At 46.2% G+C, this 20,772-nt stretch overlaps 1 protein-coding gene across 21 annotated transcripts in view; it reads left to right on the top strand.

Moving 5' to 3' along the window:
• Positions 1-20,772, top strand: part of LOC128344935 (uncharacterized) — an 83,877-nt gene that overhangs the window by 28,285 nt on the left and 34,820 nt on the right. For 19 of the 21 annotated variants that reach the window (XR_008316130.1, XM_053296045.1, XM_053296044.1 and 16 more), the window contains 2 exons: positions 1,940-2,027; positions 11,040-11,135. Coding sequence is in view for 19 of the 21 variants with exons in the window: in XM_053296045.1 (XP_053152020.1) it covers positions 1,982-2,027; positions 11,040-11,135 (142 nt within the window). In the remaining 2 variants the exon portion in view is untranslated. The remainder of the gene's footprint in view (positions 1-1,939; positions 2,028-11,039; positions 11,136-20,772) is intronic. The other 2 variants (XR_008316131.1, XM_053296049.1) reach the window with 1 other exon arrangement.

Below are 20,772 nucleotides of genomic sequence, written 5' to 3'. Positions count from 1 at the left end.
AATTAACAACATCAAATGCACATCCTTAGTGAGAAATTAAGGGCAAAGCAGGAAAGAAAGCTGCTGAATTTGGTTCCATTCCTGCAGAGAGAAATTCCAATTCTCGAGAGAGAAGTTGATACAAGAGAAATTTGGAAGCACCTCTGTCTGGTACACCCACTGTAGGAATGGGACAACTCACTGCAGGGACAACTCACCGTGCTGAAGGAGGCAAGGCTATTCCCCCCCATCCCCGAATCCGGCGTAGAAGAGCAGTTTCCTTTGCAACATCAAAATAGAAGATGTAGCTCCTCAGCAAAATCTCCCCCCATATCTTATCTCATTCTGTTGCCTTTATCTTTATCTCTGTGAATTAGGAATCCTTGATTAAAATTTAAAATGTATGGACATTCCGAGCAGTTTGTCACATTCACACAAGCACACAGCCATTCACACAAGCACACAGACACACTGCAACCATTCTCTCTCTCTCTCTCTCTCTCTCTCTCTCTCTCTCTCTCTCTCTCTCTCACACACACACACACACACACACACACACACACACTGCATCCATTCACACACAGAGACACACACACTGCAGCCATTCCACACACACTCTGCTGCCATTCACACAAAACACGCACACATTGTAGCCATTCATAAAAGTGTGCGCGCACACTGCCATTGTATGTGTGTTTGTGTGCTTGTGTGAATTGCTTCTGAGTTCAGTTATCCCTGAATGAAATGTTCCATGCATTCCCAACTGGAAATGGTTCTAAGACAAAACATTTTGGCCTCTTAAGAGGCAAGCTGGAAAACAAAGGAATGGAGATAAGAATGAAATCACAACACAACAATGACATCTGGGGAAAGGAAGAAAATAACAACATCAAATGCATATCCTTAGTGAGAAATTAAGGGCAAAACAGTTAAGAAAGCTGCTGAATTTGTTTCCATTCCTGTAGAAAGAAATTCCAATTCTCGAGAGAGATGTTGATACAAGAGAAATTTGGCAGCATCTCTGTCTGGTACACCCACTGCTGCCAAAACCCCAGCCTTACCCCTGTCCAAGCTAAGCATCTCGGTTCCTAGGGAGTGGCAGAAAGAAAGGAATGTGGCAATGGAGGCTGGCCGGAGAGGGGCTTGGAGCACCTGCAGCCAGCATATCTAGTAGGGCTACTGACTTCCCTGACCCCAAGGCAAGCTCCTGGGTTGCTTTGGGGCAGAAGGGAATGGAGGCAGCAGCAAAGGGCACACTTGGGGCTGCTTTGTGAGGGATGGCAGCAGTCACTGTCAAAGCAGTGACAATTTGTGCATGTCTGTTTAGAATGGAAGCAGATCAGCAGACAGCTCCAGGATAAGGAAAAGGATGCCTGTGCCTCCTTTAATGCAACCTGCACATTAGCCCAATTCAGAAATGATGCTCTATGAGTGTGCAAGATACCTGTACTTTCATACTCATGTTCAGCGGTGGAGCGGGACTGCCGGCAGCCTGTGTGCAGCCTTGGCGGCCGCCCCACTGATCCCACCCCCTGTGTCTGACGTCAGGGCCCCTTCAGGAGTTACTTCATCTGGTGCTGCATTTGCAGCACAGCCCAGGAGCGGCTCTGCCAGGGAAATGACTGTACCTGTTTACAGAGCTGTACATTTGTATCTGCTACATCTTTCTCTTGCTGCAGACTTCCTTTTACTTCCTTTCTGCTCAATTAGCAGTTCACATTTTTGTCCTGTGAACTGCTCTGTGCAAATCTTATTTTTAAAGGTTGGCATACAAATAAAGTATATGCAAATCACTTGGTTCTTGTATCATGACAGTATATAACCACCTCCTATTTGCTTTCCATTAAGTGGGTGTTTCCTTTCACTGATTTATGCCCTATATCATTGTGCTTTGAATAGTCAGCACTTGCTTCTCCGTGGAGAAGAGGCTGATTTGAAGGTTGCTTCTACTTTCCACTAGATCTCATTGATCTTTCAAGCTTCATTGACAACACTGAGCAAGATGAAGATTCTTCTAATTGTTTTGGTACTGCTTTGCTGCACTTTGGGTGAGACAAAGTTTCTGATTTTGGTTGGGATGAGATTTGACAGGGTGTCTTCAAGCTATCACTAAGCTTCTGCAACTGTTTTTTTAGGATGAGACATTGTAGAATTCATTCCTGAAAAGAAGAAGCTAGGATTTAGAATGGAAAGGGGGAAAGCCCTGTCCTGGCAGATCCCTGGAGCAGTATTAATTTTTTTTTATTATTCCTCTCCCATCCTTCCACTACTGGTTTTGGGGTGTTGCATGTGTTTCTCCATCTTCTTTTGCCCTATCATACACTATGCCATTTTATCCTTACTACACACTAGGCTAAGAGAGTGTGACTGTCCCAAAGTCACCTGGTTGCATGACTGAGTGGGGATTTGAACTCAGTGCTCCTAAGTCCTTGTCCCATGCTTGAACTAGCATAGCACCCAGGGCTCCCATTCCCTGTTTTCCCTTCTGAGGGGAGGGGCGGGGAACATAGGATTAGAGAGGAAGACAGAAGGGCAAGGAAAAGAAGGAAGAGAGTAGGGAGGAAGAAAGGAAGAGAGTGAAAGAGGGAGAAATAGGAGGAGGAGGAGGACAAACACAGAAGGTGGAGAGAGGCACCTTCCACTGCAAGAGTGGAGGGCAAGTGAGAGGTGGAAGCAAGGATAGGAGTGAAAGAAGAAAATTAGAGGAGGAGGAAAATGGAGACCAAGGGTGATGAGAGGCACCTTCCCCTGCATTAGTGAGTGAAGAGGCAGGTGGGTGAGTGGGAATCTCTCATTTTTTTCATCTGTGTGCTGAATGCGCACACACATGCACACTCCTTAGAGGGAACACTGAGAGGGAGGTGGTTGGATTTAAGAAAGGAGAGTAGGGATAGGGATGGATCCAGAGGGGAGCAAATGCTCATATCTCCTGATATGGATGAAGAGATCTCAGAGCTCCTGGAACAAATGAAGGACCTCGATCCTTAGGGGCAGCTTTGGCAAAGGTGGGTGCAACGAGACCAAAGGGGTTAGTTGGGAAGATGAATTCACGAGGGTACTTCTTCCATGGAACTAGCTTCCTATGTTTGCAAGGGAGACTGGGCAGATCAGGCTGGGCAAGAAAGCGGATTTGGATAGTGGCACGAAGAACTGAACACAGGCTGGCATGATTTCTTTATTTTTTATTTATTTATTAGAAACATTTAATATACCGCCCACTCGAAAGACTCTGGGCGGTGTACAAAAACATGAAAAGCAAGACAGCTTTAAAATTACACTCTAAATTAAAAACTAAAGTAACTAACAAAAAAGAAAAAAACCAAATATGTAAACTACAGGGCAAGAGCCTGGCAAAAAAGAAAAGTCTTCAATAGAGATTTAAAAATCAATAAGGAAGGAGCTAAACAAATCTGAAGGGGAAGGGAGTTCCAGAGAAGTGGGGCAGCAACCGAAAAGGCCCTTTCACGGGTCCTAGCACCCCGAACCTCTCAGAAATCAGGGACAGACAAAAGGGCTATTTGAGAAGATCTGTCCGGACGGGATGTAGCTGGATGGGAGAGGCAGGTCTGTAGGTAGACAGGCGCCAAACCCCACAAGGCTTTGAAGGTCAAAACCAGGACCTTAAATTGAACTCGGAAGCAAATAGGCAACCAGTGCAATGACTGTATGGGAGGTGTTACCCTGTCATATTTTCTGGCACCCATGAGTAGGTGAGCCGCTGCATTTTGGACCCGTTGTAGCTTTCTGATTGTCCTCAAAGGTAACCCTAGATAGAGAGCGTTACAATAACCTAAGTGGGAGATAACAAGGGCATGGGTCACTGTCATTAATGCCTGCCAATCAAGGCAAGGGCGTAATTGGCGAATCAGATGAAGCTGGGCAAAAGCACTTCTGGATACAGCCTCCACCTGCTGTTCAAGCAGGAGGTGAACAGTGAATTGTCCATGCACTATGGCCTGTGAACAGTAAATCTTCCATGCAGCTGATGACTACAAGGTAGATAGTATGCAAAGAGCACACTGAATCATGGAATTGGGGCCAGATATACCCCAATTCATGTCTTGGGGGAACATTCCAATTGACCTTTGTTGTGGAAAAGGTGTGTTGGGTGGACCTGGCAAGGATTCCATTGTTGCTGATTGCTCTTCCTGGGTGTAACAATGTGGGAACTTCTGAGGCAAGCCAAGGCTGATTGTCATGAGAATAGAGTGCATAGATGTGAGAAGGGGAAATCTACATGGATGGAGAGTCAAATAATCCAATCAGTACTTTTAATGGGTACACCTCGAGGTCCTTATCGCTGACTCAACATCTTTCGTGAGGGGGAAGCATTACCTCTGTGAGCCTTATCTGCATTCTTCCTGCTGAGTTGTTGGAGTGTTTTGGGTGGCTTTTTTTTTTTTTTTTTTTGGTTTTTTGCAGTATTCACATAATAACATAGAACAGTAACATAACACAATTAATTTAACAATAATGTTTTCCAAAAGTCACAAGAAAATCCAGAATCAAATCTAGTACTGTTAATATAAGAAATATAATAGGGATGTGCCTGAAGTGGCTTCTGCAGCGGCGGGGGTAGTCCTTTAAGGGTGGGGGAGGGTGCACTCACCCCTCCTGCCGCATTTCCCCCGCCGGCGCTCTGTTATTTCCAAGCCCCTTGGGGCAGAAGCGTTCCTCCCTGCCGCCCCATTTTCCTCATCAGCCAGAAGTGGCCGGAAATAGTGATCTTACATGTGCCCGTTGCATGCACGTGACCATCTGCCGTGTGCACGTATGATTGATACTTCAGGCCACTTCCGGCCGATGAGGACAACAGGGCGGCAGGGAGGAATGCTGCCACCCCGAGTGGCTTAGAAATAATGGAGCGACAAAGCACCAAAGCGGCCCCCGGAGCCAAAACATTTTGGAGGCCTTTATAATGGCCTCCAAAATTGAGCCCAAAACATTTTGGGCTCAAGCCTAAAATATAATCTACCCAAACATGGTGAAACTGTTATTCTACTCTCATAGCCTGCATGAAGTTGATCTCATCAGTGATCTTTTGTAAAAGTGCAATTGACCACACCTTATTATGCCATTGCTCAATTGTTAATTGATCAGAATATTTCCATCGTTGAACAATTTTTGTTTTTGCTGCCAGAATTAAAAAAATTACAAGTTCCTTATTTTTTAACTTGGCATTATTTCCTACAAAGATATATAATAATGCTAATTCCGGAGAATAATCAATGTTTTGTTTCATTATAATTCTTATTTCTCCAAATATTTTCTGCCAAAAACATACCACCTTTTCACAGGACCACAACATATGATAAAATGTTCCCTTTTGCTTACAACATTGAACAGCATAATTATGAGAGATATAGGCTAATTTTACTGGCGTTTTAAATGCCACTGATGTAAAATTGTAATTCTTCCATTGTAATTCTTGGATGGAAGCTGACAGGAATCCCCCAGACTTCCATAATGATTGCCATTTACTTTCTCTTCTATTGTCTTAATTCATGTCTTCATGAATCTGGGGATCACAGCAGCCAAACCTTTGACAAGAACCTACAGATTTCTTTTACTTAAGACCTTGGAGACCTCCATCCCTTCCAATTGAAAGGGAGTTTGTGGGGCATCTCAAATCTCTTTCACTATATGACTTCCCAAATCCACTTCCCAAATATCCTTCAGAGCTCTTGGAGGGTTCCATATTTCTAATGGTAACAATAGAATATAAACTTTAGAAAACCTTTCCTTTTCACTGTGGACCTTTTCTAGACATTCTGGTATAATAAATTCTTAGCTTCAAACAGAGCTCTGGCAAAATTAAACAGGCTAAAGCTAAATAATATTAAATAATAATAATAATTTCTGTTTTGTTTTTGGCCCGAATCGGAAACACCTCCATTTTGTTCTTTATTCGAAATCAGCCAATCCGAAAAACCCCAATTTTGTTTTTTTGTTCGAAATTGCAAAATCCGAATCTGAAACGTTTTGGATTTTTAAAAATGGCCTTGGGGAAAAACTAGTGGGTGGGGGTGGTAGTGCCCAATGGGTGGAAACTACCACCCATATTTCAGAGGAATTGGGCAAAGGGGTGATTTTGGGGGAAATTTTGAAGTAAAGGATTTTTCCCATAGGGAAGAATGGAGGTTTCAGCAAAAGTATAGGTTCATGTTGGGGGGAAAGGGGTGGCCCAGAGCAGAGTAGAGTGGGTGGTAGTGCCCAGTGGGGGCAAGGAAGCTGCCAGAATTATTTCAAAGGAATTGGGCAGAGGGCTGATTTTTAAAGATGCAATGGAGTTTGTGTGTCTGTAAAGTTCTTCCTCATAGGGAATGACGGACCTCCATAATTCCTGCCCCATAATTGCACTTGGGGGGCACCAGGGTGGCCCAGAGTAAGCGGCAGTGTAGAGCACATAGGGTGCCAACCACCCCCATGGGTTGCTAACCCATGGGGTACTGGGTTCTGTTGTTTCTGAGATGTTTTGAGTGTAGATTCAGATTCTCTGGTAGCATATGAGAGTGGATTCATGGTTTGTCATTGAAAATCTTACATGCTACCAGAGAATCTACTCTCAGAACACCTCAGAAACAACAAAACCCAGCACCCCATGGGTTAGCAATCCATGGGGGTGGTTGGCACCCTATGTGCACTATGCCACCACTCGCTCCTGGCCACCCCAGTGCCCCCCAGGTGGAGTTATGGGTCTGCTGAAACCTCCATTATTCCCTGGGGGGACGACCATAAAGAAGTGTAAACTTCAACAATTCCTAAGAAATCAGCCCTTTGCCCTATTCCTTTGGAATCTGGGTTGTGGCAGGCACCCCTTGGGGCACTGACACCCAACCCACTGTTTTGCCCCTCAGGCCCCCTTTCTGCCCCAAATCTGCCCCAAAGACATGTCAACTTCAGAAATTCTTTGAAACTCAGCCCTTTTCCCAATTCCTTTGGAATCTGGGTGGCAGCAGGCACCCATTGGGGCACTACCACCTGAACCACTCTTCTGCCCCCAAAGCCCCCTTTCTGCCTTGAATCCACCACAAATAACATCAACATCACACATCAACAACAGCAGAGCTTTGGAAAATATCAGCCAGATTTCCAAAGGTCATGAACATCCACATCCACCCTGCCTAAAATGCAATTGATCTACACACAACAGTGTGAAACAACAACAATGAAATGTACACTGCCCCACTGGCCAATGAGGGTAAATGCTCACTGCCCCACTAGCCAATGAGGGTAAAATTTACCCTTACATTTGCTTAAAAGGAATAAGGAGGCAATAGCCAGCAGATCAGCCCATGCTTTCGCTGGCCAATCTGTGGGTTGCAAGGGCTGGAAATTCAAACAGATGTCAAAACTCAAAATGGAGACTGAAGGAGAAAGACTTTTTGTGATTGCAAAATGGAGTTCCAAAACAGCCAAAACAACAAAACGTTTTGTATCCGAAACAGGTACGTTTTGTTTTGGCTACAAAATTTTCTGGTTTGAGCATTGGGTGTTTTGTTTTGGCGAAAAAAACAGCCGAAATGGCCTGCTTTGTGCACAAAACGTTTTGTATCTGAAACGAAACACACATCCCTATTCCCACGTGGCTAGCCAAGGCCCCCTGCTGAGTTAATTGGTGCATTAACTTGCTGCTATCCTTTGCAAAAGGAGGGGAGGGGCCAAGAGAGGTTCACTCCGAGTGCAGAGTGGCCTTGGCTGAAAGTTAACATGCTTTAGTTGACTTCTGGGGTCTACTTAGTGTGTCTGATGTGAATTCGGTTCGTCCCTGGGTCCGCCTTTTAGCCAATCAAACAGACTCAGTGGGAATACTTTTGAGGCTTTTATTGCACTGCAGTTGCAACAGGTAATCAGTGGGCTTTATGCTCTCAAACTGATTACTGTTTGGTTACAAGTGCATCTTACATTTATACAAACAATCTGAATGATGCTGACACCCTAGACATAGTATACGTGGCAACAAAATGGTGGACTAAGTATCTAGTACGCATGCGGATGATTCATTGTTCATCTGGTGATCACTCCTTATTTGGTTACATCGTGTTTTCTTAACTGTCAGCAAAGAACAATGAGAATCTTGTGAGAACCAAGTTTCATCGATACAATTTAGTGGAGGGAGATAATAAAGTTGATCATGAGAGGCCGTGATGGCCCTGAGCTGGGCTGGGGTTACTTTAAGTCAGACTGAGGTTTTCTAAGTAAAATGGAGTTACTTTGTTTTTTTAAAACACATCACCAACATAGCGAGGGCGTGTATCTGCTCCCCTGTCCAATTTGCTTGTTAGTAGCTGAATCTGGGGGCAACTAGCCCACTGTTAACTAAGTGACCTGTCCCCATGTACCATAAATGGAGAGCTCATTATGCTGTGAGGCTCCTGTGCATGTCAAGAGTGAAATCTCTGAGCCTGGAGACTCAAACTCAAGTGTCTGGGGGGCCCCTGGGAGCCAGCAGAAAAGCATTGCTAGTAACATACACCAATAAAAGTACTGAAGGTCTAAAGAAGATTGTTATTTCTAAACAGTCACCTCAGTAACTTGAAAGCAAAGCCTTCATTGATGCACTGACACAATCTTATATAAGTACCTGAGTTTGAAAAGAAGTTTGAAATATAAGAGGCGGTGTACAATCTTGCCAATTCTAAGCTTCTTATTTGGTCTCACAAACCATTATGCATTTGACCATACATTGTGGTGAATAAGAAACTGCTGAAGCTATTACACATGAATGAGTTGTTTGCTTTGCTTTGGAACTTTAAAACTGTTTCAACTGTGTTTATTTAATTCTCCCCACATTACTGCTCCAGCACAATATCAAAGTTAGTGCTAGAAACCCAAATTCGGATTTAATTTGGTGGCGGCAGTGTAATCAAGAAAGAAAGGGTTTAAAATAAATAAAAGGGTCTCAAGCATATTGTTTGGGTCCCGACAGAGAACCTTGGGTCCTGACGGAGTGTGAAAAGGCAGCAGCACAAGGCAGGTGTGAGAAGGTGCTGGCATGAAGCAGAGATGGCCCCCTAGAGGTGCATTAAAACCAAATCCAGCATACCTGCCAACTAAGATTGACTCCGCTGCCTTAACAGATGGGCCATGTGATCAGTAATGACATTGTGAAATATCAAAAATTGTGCTCACTTATAACTTGCCCTCCATGCACACCCACATGGACAACCTATCCATCTTTGCCAGGCATTCCACCTTCCCCCCTTTTATTTGGGTCTCAAAGACCAAGGAAAAGTGTGGGTTACTGGGCAAGTTAGAAGCGAGCTCAATTTGTGACATTGCACAACATCATTACTGATCACAGCATTCTAGTAGATGGTTTTGATTTTATAACCAATAGAAAGCTCAGGACTTATAAGCAGGGTTGGCCCAAGGCTCAGGGGTGCCTCAGGTGAAGCAAGAGAGAGGGCAGGCATGCACTCCCTGTCATCTGCCCTTTTGGTGACCTTGGCAGCAGCCAATAATAGGGATGTGCAAACCGGCTTGACCTCCGGCCAGTTTAACATCGAACTGGACCAGTTCAAGAGCTCACCCTTGAACCAAACTGGGCCTGGTTTGGTTCAAAGTTGAGACTAGCCCCCCCCCCCGGCCAGTTCAGGAATGGTTTGGGGGTATCAGTTATGTTAATATAGATGGAGAGGTGGACTTACCACCTCCGAGGGCTTCTGTGGTCTCCGGGAGTACTAGTGCTGCTGCAGCTGTGTGTGTGTGAGAGAGGGTGGTGGTTCTTCAGCATATCCCCCTCCAACCACCAGCCTCACCCTCTCCATATCCCCCAGACCACTCCAGCCTATTTCAGGTCTCTCTGAGTGAGGCCTCTCTGAGTGAGACAAACTGAGACAGGCTGTGTTCAGGATGCTAAAACTGAACAAGTTGAACATGACTAAAACCAAACTGGGCAAACTGATTTTGTGCACATCGCTAGCCACCATCACCACTGTCATCCGCTACTTTCTCTTTGTCTTTATTGACATCACTGTAGTTCACCACAAGAACGGTGGGTGGAGGCGGTGGTCATGGCAGGCATCGCAGGCACAGCAGACAGAGGCTTGCCATTGCCTGCCTACCCACCAGCCCTCCTGGCCACCTCTGCCAACACCCACTGCTTTCATGGCAAGCCCTCTTCCTCAACCTTGCCACTGCTATCACTCACCACATTTCATGGTGGGTTGCAATGACATTATACGTAACACCATTGTAACTCACTGTGAAAGCCGCAGGAGGAGGAGGCTGCAGTGTGGAGGGAAGGGGAGCAGATGGGGGGAGATGATGGGGAGCACCCACTGGTCTGCTTGAAAGACGTGTGTACACCTGCAGTGTACACTGTCCATGTGGGTGAAGGGCACAGGTTGGCGGCTCCCACATGACCCAGGTCCTCACTGTCCCTGCCCACTTGGCACCCTGGGTGACCACCTAGTTGGCCTAGTGGGTGGGCTGGCCCTGCCTATCATTATAGAATGTTGAAACAACTCCTCATCTTCACAATGCTTGAACTATTGTGCTAGTATAATTAGCACTTTGAAAGGTGCCTATTTTTTGAGTCAGTGGGGAAATTGTCAAGAAGAGATCCAGCCCTTCTCATTTAGTTTTGTGGGAATTTTTATTTATTCATGTATATAGGCAGTAAGGACATTCCTAACTGGGGCACATAGCTGAAAGGCTGTATGGACTATGGTAGGTTATAAGTTGCACAGATCTGTGATGAAAATGGCAGAGATTGCCAGATCTGTCTACTAGTTTTGAAGTCAGTGTTAATTCAATTGGCCAATTAGGTTTCTTTCACAGAACAATCCCAAACCTAATTTTAAGCAGCTGTGATAAGGATTGCCTTGCTGCTGAACTTCTAATTCTTGATGATAAAACTATGGGTTGGGAAAGCTTTTAGTTTCCCCTTCAAGATGGACATGGCACCTTTGCGGCAGTACTGTGAAGCTACCAACATACTATAAGGGATGGTGATGGATGACTTTAACCTAGAAAACACTGTGGTTCCACATAAGCCAGTGCTGCTCTGACTAGCAATCTGTATTCTCTACTGATGTCTTTTCTTTCTCTCCCAGTTAAAGGTTCCAGGTGCTATATAGTCTCGCTGATTTTGAGACAAGTTTCTGAAAATGACATCTATGAAAATATCCTGCTGCCATCAAAGAGCGAAAGTAGGTATTATTTTGAAATTGTTTCATTCTCATACTTCACACATTCAACATGAATTAATTGAATAATTATCCAAGAGGACTGTTAAGATGCATTGTATAAAAAAGGTTCTCTCATTATAAGCCCTATTGCTTAGAATTTTGATACCTGTGGGCCAATAATTTGAAAGTTGGCATGCATAATTTACTTGGTATGTATAATAGCATGCATTTGTACACCGCCTAGAGGTTTACATATCAGGCGGTATAAAAATGTGATAGATTGATAAATAAACAAATAAAACTACTTGTCAAGACCCAAAAATGTATCTCATTTAAAATGCTAAAATTGCTGTTCAAATGCTTTTTAGTTAAAAATTGCCACAAGTACAAAAAGTAAATAGTGCTGAAAATGGACACTTTGACCCATTTTGTCCAATTTTTAAGCAGGTGTGTCATATTCAATGGTAGAAAAAAAACCTAAATCTGGCTCAAGTTCCACAAGGTTTATGGAGTTTGAGCCAAGTGGTCTTAAACCGGCAGATTTTGATAATCTAATTTTAAGGGGTTGTAAAAAGGAAGTTTATCATTACAGTGCTGGCAATCCAATACCCTCCACAAAGTCACATTTAGTGTTGATTCTACAGAGACAGTGAATTGCGTTATATGATGTATATTTCTTTAATAGTTGTAGTATTATGATGGTGCAATTGTGCTAGTATAATTGAGATGAGGAGTTTCTACATTCATCCATTACAAGCCCTGAACATTCTATTGGTCACAAAATCAGAACTCTTTTTCAGATCTACCTGAAAGTAAGCACACATCAACTAGGCAAAACAACAACAACAACACCTCTCCAAATATGAGATAGATCTGGATCGTGATCCGTTGCATTAATAAAGAATGGGTTCTGCGCCTGCGCAGGGACCTCGCGGACCGACTGACTAGCTCCTCGCGATGCCTCCAACTGCCCTGCACGTGATCGTGCCCATACTTTAATAGGCGGTTGGGGCGTGTCTTCCTCAGTTTCTTTTAGACCGCCATTGCGTCTAAACCTCAGATCGATTGCTCCTCGGTAAATTAATAGTTTTCACGGTACAACGACTGGAACGGATTTGGAACTACGTTTGGCTTTGAACTTTGGACTGTTTTGGACTACGTTTTTTGGATATCCCTTAAGAAAATCGTAAATTGGAACATTATTATTGGCCGTGAGACGCTGAGCGCTATGGCGTCGAAAGCGGCGGTTAAAACAACTTTCAAGCGCTGCACTAACTGCAGAGCAAAATTACCATCAACAGATACACACGATGCCTGCCTGCTTTGTCTTGGTGAGCAACATAACCCGATGAACTGCAAGATTTGTTGCTCTTTTTCTAAACAAACTTTGAAAAATCGGGCGTTGCGTTTGCGGGTGGCACTGTACGAGGACGCACTTAGACCCCCGACGCCGAGGCCAGGCTCGGGGCCCTCGACATCGATGTCGGTAACGAGCGTTATGATACCGTCGACTTCGATTCCTCCTGTTGTGGACTCTGCCTCATCGCAGTCTAAAGCCACTATGGAAGAGGAGTTTAAAAGGCCCAGGAGTGTGGAGAAGAAGAGGCGCAAACACAAAAAGGTGCGATATTCCTCCACAGACGAAGAGGGCGCTTCCTCGCCACCGAGGAAGAGGTCCAAAAAGACACGAGTCCGTAGTAGGACTCCTTCGCCGACGGGTTTACAGACCGAGGCGGAAGATTGGGATACTACTTTAAAGGTGACTCCGTCTCCATGGGTGCAACAAAGTTCCCCGTCATCGGAAGGTTCGCCATCGACATCTAGGTCGGCATCGAGATCGACGTCGAGGCACGAACACGCGTCGGCATCGAAAGCTCGACATCGAACGGAATCTAGAGATCGGGCATTACCGGCGTCGACTTCGCCACCGACATCGATAGACCCGCTGCTGTCGGCATCGACGGGGTGCGACTCGATACCGAAGGTGTCAGAATTACAAGCCTCGTCTACACAGATTGCGGGAGTTCAGGTTACAGAACAATGTACTGCTTCAACACCGAGTGTTTTCCAGACTGGAGACCGACACCGGCTGGTGGCGGACTTAACTCCTGCAAGAACCCCAATTCACTCTCCGGCGTCGCCCAGGGTGACTTATCATCCGGAGGATTATATGGACTTTGGTGAGGGAGTCATGCAGGAACAAACTGTTGTGCAGAAAACTCGGACTCCATTGTTGGCCCTATTGGATTCAAGTGAAGGCACGCCATCCGGGTCGACCTTTCACGGGTTTACCTTCGACCAGCTGAGTGGGACAGCAGTGCCTAAGACTCCGTCTGCGTCTCCGGGGCGACCGTCCATGCATACTCCAGAGACTACTCGACTCATTTCAGTAGCCACGAGTCCCATTCGACAGCTCATGACTCCTTTGGTGGAACATCGTAATCTGCCGAAGCCGATACCTATTCTGGCACGAACGGCAGATGCATCAACGGCCACGTCTCTTGCTGTGGGCCACATCACACATGCTTGTGGTTTCCGCCACAACCCCGAAGTGTTTTTTCCACCAGATTATGCGGAATACAAGATATGGAAGGCGCAGCAGTCACTTCGTGAAGATCCACTGCCACAGCGGCAGCGTCCATTGGAGGCCAGATTGCCGCAAGATAACCCATCCTTGCCACACCGCTCAGAGTCCATACGTCCCCAAGTGTCGTTGCAAAGAGCACCTTCTAACCTTGTCCCTGCTACGCAGTGTGTTTCATCACATGAGACTGGGAGCAGTAGGAACAGCGACTCAGACACATCATATTTGTCAGACACTGAGGGAAGTACCATGCACGAGCCCAGAGAGCCTGACCCTCCAGAGGAGGTAGCGCCGGGTACCTCGATCTCTCCCTCAAAGGAACTAAAAGCGTACCATGCGCAACTACGTGAGATGGCGGAGGCTTTGGGCCTGGAAGTTCAGCTACCAGTCTTAGATCTGAAAGATCCCATGTATAATATGATGGCAAAAGCTAAGGTCACTCACCCTGTGTCGCTACCAATGATTCCAGCAATTACGAAGGCAGCACAGTCGGCATGGGCTGTTTTGAGGACTTCAACGCCCACCTCGAGAAAGTTGGAGAGTTTGTATAGGGTGCAAGAAGCTGATAACACTTACCTGGTGAGGCACCCAGACCCGAACTCTTTAGTGGTGGAGTGTGCATCGTCAAAGGGTGCGCAACGCCATACTACCCCTGCTGATAAAGAGGGGAGAAAGCTTGATGTCCTGGGACGTAGAGTTTATTCTACGTCCAGTTTAGCAGTGAAAATCACCGATTATGCTGCATGTATGACACGGTATGCCCACCATCTGTGGGACACTTTTTTCCAGGACTCGTCCACGTTGTCTGCAGATGATTTACAAAAGGTTCTAGCACAGACCTATGAAAAGTCTACGGTGGTGACCAGGCAGTTGCTGAGCACGTACAAGCATTTAGCGGAGACGGAATCGCGGGCAATGGCAACAGCTATTACTTTGCGGTGTCACGCGTGGCTGAGGTCTACTAACTTACAGCCAGAGATGAAAGATAAAATTGAGTATTTGCCCTTTGATGGGAAAGGGCTATTTGCAGACTCTACGGATGACACCATGGAATCCTGGAAAAAGATGAAGGTCACGGCAAAAACGTTCATGACATCCACTTCTTCAGCTAGTCAGCAGTCTCGTAGTCGCCCCTACGGAAGACAACAAAATAGGTATTCGAATAAGCAGGATCGAAGAGACTACAGGAGACAAAACAGGCCTTATCAAAGGAATAGGCCCTATTATCAGAAACCTAAAGGCCAGAGGGCTGCTAAAGACCAATCTAAGCAGTCTCTTTGAAGTGAAGGTCCATCCACTGCAACACCGCATATCGACACCAACTACAATACCCGAGGCTCCCAACACCAGCCTCGCATTAGCCAGAGTACCCGAGGCTCCCGAGAAGAGCCTCGCGTTAGCCAATGTATCCATCAAATTGGCACGCCACGCCAATGCGTGGCACAACATAACATCAGATCAGTGGGTGCTGAAGATTATAACTTATGGCTATGCAATAGAGTTCAAGAATTTGCCACCTTTCCAGGGTGTGAAATACACCAGGTCAACACCAGCACTTCAGGACGAAGTGCAGGTGCTGCTAGAGAAACGAGCAATAATGCGTGTGCCGTGGATGGACAGACTGAGGGGGTTTTACTCCAGATATTTTCAGATCCCCAAGAAGGATGGGGGAATAAGGGCAATAATGGATTTAAGAGAGCTGAACTGTTATATAGAGACGAGGAAGTTCAGAATGGTCACTTTACAGGGCATTCTGCATCTCTTACTGAAAGAAGAATGGGCGGTCACCTTGGATTTGAAGGATGCCTATTTTCACATAGGGATTCGCGAGAATCACAGAGGATTCCTTCGTTTCACAGTAGGCGATACAGCGTACCAGTACACAGTTTTGCCATTCGGGCTCTCAACAGCCCCGCGTGTGTTCACAAAGGTGATGGCAACAGTCGTAGCGTTCTTAAGAACAGAGGGCCTAAGGCTGTACCCTTACCTCAACGACTGGCTTATGGTGAGCGCAGACAGAGAAGGGTTACTTTCTCAGACACGATTGGTCTTGCAGCTGCTTCAACAGTTGGGAATCAATGTGAATTGGAAGAAATCCAAATTAGACCCCCAAAGGCGAGTGAACTTTATAGGCTCGATACTGGATTTGGCGAAGAAGCGGGCTTTTCTGCCGGAGTCACGGTACGAGCAGATCAGGGATTTAGTGCTTCTGTTCGAGAAGTTGCCACGTCAACCAGCGGAGGCCGTCCAGAGGCTTCTGGGGCTAATGGCATCCTGCAACTCTACTGTAGCTTACACCCGTCTAAATATGCGCGACCTTCAGTTGTGGTACCTCCGCAATTTCCGTCCGAATGTGGACAACCAGAAAAATATGTTACTCATCCCTGTCGGTGTCCTGAGGTCACTGCGGTGGTGGATTCAACGAGACAATCTACTATCAGGAAGGGAGTTCCGACCCTGGACACCATCCTTTTGGGTGACAACGGACGCCTCCCTATGGGGTTGGGGAGCGCATTGTGGTCATTGTCAAGTACAGGGTCGGTGGACTCCACAACAAAAACTGAAGCACATAAATTATCTGGAGCTTTTAGCGGTGTTTTTGGCGTTGAAGGCTTTCCGCCCCCAGTTGCAGGGAAGGGTTGTACAAGTGAACCTTGACAACACAACCGCCATAGCTTACCTCAACAAACAAGGTGGAACGGTGTCCCGAACCCTGTGTCATTTGAGCCAGCGTCTGTGGACCTGGTGTATTGCGAACTCCATACGCCCTATGGCGTTGCACATCAAAGGGGAGGACAATGTTCAGGCGGACATGCTGAACAGATCGTTTCAGCTGAACCAGCAGCACGAATGGGAATTGAGCGAGTGTTACCTTCGGCCGCTGTTCAAGAAGTGGGGTACGCCGCAAATAGATTTGTTTGCCACTGCTGCGAACAAAAAATGTCAGAGTTATTGCTCTCGTGCAGGACATGGCAAACACTCGCTGGGAGATGCGTTCCAGCGTCCCTGGAGGGGGGGCCTATATTACCTGTTTCCCCCACAACCGCTGGTCCCCAGGGTATTAGCGCAAATTCTCAGAGACGAGACGCAGGGGGTTCTGGTGGCACCATGGTGGCCCAGACAACCGTGGTTCGCTCTTCTGCTGAAGCTGTCGCAGGGCCGGTATCACCAATTTCCCGTTTACCCGGACTTGCTAAGTTGAGAAAGGGGGATGATCTTACACCCACAACTACACACGCTGAAGCTGACAGCGTGGCTGATAGGTTAATGAAAAGGATCCTACTTAATAGTAGGAGGCTTTCGACCCGGCGTAATTACAATAGTAAATGGCAGAGATTTCGCAGCTATGCGAGAAGGAAAGGATTCTTCCCTAAACGGGCGTCTATCATGCAGGTGTTACTGTATATGACGACCTTGAAAATGTCCGGCTTGGCAAACTCATCACTTCGGGTGCACCTGGTGGCTATATCTGCCGGGCATGGTGGCTGGGATGGAAAGACTGTGTTTTCACACCCCAAGATTAAGAAATTCCTGAAAGGGGTTAATAACATGTACCCACCTGTACAGCGTCCCGTTCAGCAATGGAACTTAACTTTAGTTTTGAATGCATTGACGGAAGCACCGTTTGAACCTTTGGGGGCTGCGCCCTTGGGCATGCTGACTTTAAAGACTGTATTCTTAATAGCAATGACGTCAGCACGTAGGGTGAGCGAATTGGCTGCGATACGGGCTGATCGGCCCTACACCCAAATTTACCCGGGGAAAGTAGTGATGCACCTGGATCCTAGGTTCAGGCCCAAAATAGTGTCGGAGTTTCATATCAATGAGGATATTGTGCTACCCGTGTTCTTCCAAGGCCCACAGACACAGTTGGAAATCAAGATGCATACGTTAGATGTAAGGCGTTCCTTGCTGTATTATCTACACGCCACTAGGTCCATAAGGAAAACGAACAAGTTGTTTGTACTTTACCGTGGCAAGCCTAAGGGCTTATCAGTGACGCGTCAGCGGCTCGCGCAGTGGATTGTACGTGCCGTGCGGCTGGCATATAATGCTCAGGGTGTGACACCCCCAAGTTCTATTAAAGCGCATTCAACGAGGGCTTATGCAGCATCAGCAGCAAATTTGGCAGGTGTGCCACTGCCGGAGATCTGTAGGGCAGCCACATGGGCCTCATGTCATCCTTTTGTGAAGCATTATGCTTTGGACATACGGCAAGCGAAAGATGCAGAGTTTGGTCGAAGTATCCTGAAGAGGGTGCTGCCTTGATGACCTGCCGCCTAAGCGGGAAGCTGGCTAATCACCCATTCTTTATGAATGCAACGGATCACGATCCAGATAAACAGGTTGCTCACCTGTAACAGATGATCTGGAGGTGATCCGTTGTATTCATAATACCCACCCAGCCTCCCCGCAACATCAAGGCGGTGAAATTGAAGTTTCAAGAAGGATCGTCAGTATGCACGACGGTGTCTGGCGGTCTGCAGAAACTGAGGAAGACACGCCCCAACCGCCTATTAAAGTATGGGCACGATCACGTGCAGGGCGGTTGGAGGCGTCGCGAGGAGCTAGTCAGTCGGTCCGCGAGGTCCCTGCGCAGGCGCAGAACCCATTCTTTATGAATACAACGGATCACCTCCAGATCAGCTGTTACAGGTGAGCAACCTGTTTATCTGTTGAAAAATGGCTGAGATGCAGAAATTATTTTGTTAATGAGTCTAAAAAGGAAGTTTAAAAAATTGAAACTTCTTGGATTTTAACTTCACTTGAAGTTGCATAAATTCATTTTATTGCAAAAGGACAACTTCATTTTATTGCATAATGGCCATATATGATAAATTCAAATCTGAGAAAGATCCCCTGCTTTTCTTGGGGAATGTTATTTTTGCATTATTGATCGGATGATTGAGTGTTAAAAATCTGTGGAGAACAATTCCTTAAAATATGTTTTTAAAGAACAGAACCTTTCTATGAAAACATTGTGGTACAAAATGTATTACATTCAGTTAATTTAAGAGGCAGGATTGTCCATGCCAAGTTTGGTATCTGTAGGTAACAAGGAAGTATGATATTCAGAATTTCTTCCAAAAACTACACAAAATTTAACTGTGCATCTAGTGTAAAGAGTGATGCATCCAGCTAGTTTTAACAGCAAAATTGTCTATGCAAAATTGATATTGGTACAACATTAGGGATTCTGACTTTATTTTGCACAACCAATGTAACAAAATATACAATCTATATATATAATTCTCTAAGGCATACCCATGGCTAATTCTGTGCATGGTAGCTCTCATGAGAGTTTGCGAGCAGAAGCACTGTGGTGATTGGGCAGTGGGGATTCCATATGCATATAGGGAGGAGGAGCCTGTGATGTTTAAGGACAGTTGGAATACAAGTGTTACCTGTTGGAAGATGTTCTTGATTGTAGAAGAGAGGGATCTATATATATAAAAGGATGGTGGACAGGGGTCTGTGAAGAAAGGGGTCATGAGGGAGGAAAGAGCCCCTTCAGGAGTAGGAGGCTGCACTTGTGTGAATTAGATGAAGAAATGAGATTAACAAGATCTGTTAACTCAGGAAGGGAGAGAGAGAGAGAGAAAGAAGGGAAGAGAAGGGAGAAAGAAGGAAGGGCGAGGGACAGGCCCAAGCCTGTCAGTGGCCTGATGAGAAAGAACAAGCAGCTGTGGTGGTGGTGGCAGCAAGGAAGGGCCTGGTCAACTGCTGCTGCTCCTGTGGGGAAGAGCAGGGCTTGGGTGAGGGTAGGGAGGTCTGTGGGGATAGGGGGCTGCAGCTTGGCCAATAGGCACCACAACACTGTAGCCATGACCAAGAGGGGTGAGGGGGCTGGAGTAAAGAGATGAAGGAGTGACCAAGAAGGGTGAGGGGTATGGAAGCTATGGGATGGAGGAGAAGCAGCAGGAGTGTGGCTCCCGTGAGGCTGGAGAGATCTCTGATGTGAGGGGGGCTGTGGCAGGGGGTGAGGGGAGCAATCAAGTACTAGCATGCAGATGTGCTGCATGAGTTAAGATAGTTAATTAATAAATTAATTTAATTAATCAACCCATTGTCTGAAAAACAACGAATGACATATTTCCTGAGTTATTGGCCTCTGAATTCCCCATATCAGGGTAAAATTAACTAAGGGCACATTTGTTTGCCCACTGAACGTTCAGAAGCTGGAGTTAGAAGGGGCCAGACCTGGCACAAGTGATTGCCTGGTTCTGAATGTAGCTGCTTGAGTAGGAGAGCCCTCGGACTGAGGGAGGGGATCCCTACAGCCAAACGTCTTCAGCAAGGCAGTCTTTGTCATGAGTCTGTTAGCAGTCTTTGTCATGAATCTGTCATCCCCTTCCCTCTCATGGGCTTTTATTTTCCCTCTCCACTAAGGTGGCAGAAAAGTGGCAAGAGGCCTTGCGAGGGCTAGCAAGGTGGTGTGACACAGCAGGTGGACCTAGGAGGCTGCAGGGAGGGCAGTGTGATGGCAGCAGGGAGCCTTGCAGAGCACAGGAACCAATGGCAGACTGCCTTTAAACATGAACTTTCTACATCACAGATACACTGTTTATGAATATAGAGGCCCCACATAGCCAGCAGCCACCTAATGGCACAGTGGGGAAGTAACTTGCCTAGGGAGCAAAAGGTTGCTGGTTTGAATCCCCGCTGGTATGTTTCCCAGACTAACCTCCAGACTATGGGAAACACCTATATCAGGCAGCAGTGATATAGGAAGATGCTGAAAGGCATCATCTCACACTATGTGGGAGATGGCAATGGTAGAAAACCACATAGCTCTGTGGTTTCCAGGAGTCGACACCGACTCGGCGGCACAACTTTACTTAGGCAAGCATGAGTAAGAGTTACAGTTAAACATGCCTTTCCCTCAGTGCCAATCAGAATTTCCTTTTCACAAAAAACCTGCAGGTCTCTGTTAGTTAAGTTAATCATGTGTGGCCGTAGTTTCTCCTGCTCGTGTGTGTCCTGTCTATATTGTGCTATGGGGTAATTATGCAATTCTTGCATTTAGTACAACTGCAGTCTTGCACAACTATCCCAACACTACATTATGACATG

Source organism: Hemicordylus capensis, chromosome 2 (assembly GCF_027244095.1).
Source record: "Hemicordylus capensis ecotype Gifberg chromosome 2, rHemCap1.1.pri, whole genome shotgun sequence".
Taxonomy (NCBI): Eukaryota; Metazoa; Chordata; class Lepidosauria; order Squamata; family Cordylidae; genus Hemicordylus; species Hemicordylus capensis.
Note: the sequence above shows the minus strand (reverse complement) of the source record. Positions and strands in the feature narration are given on the sequence as shown.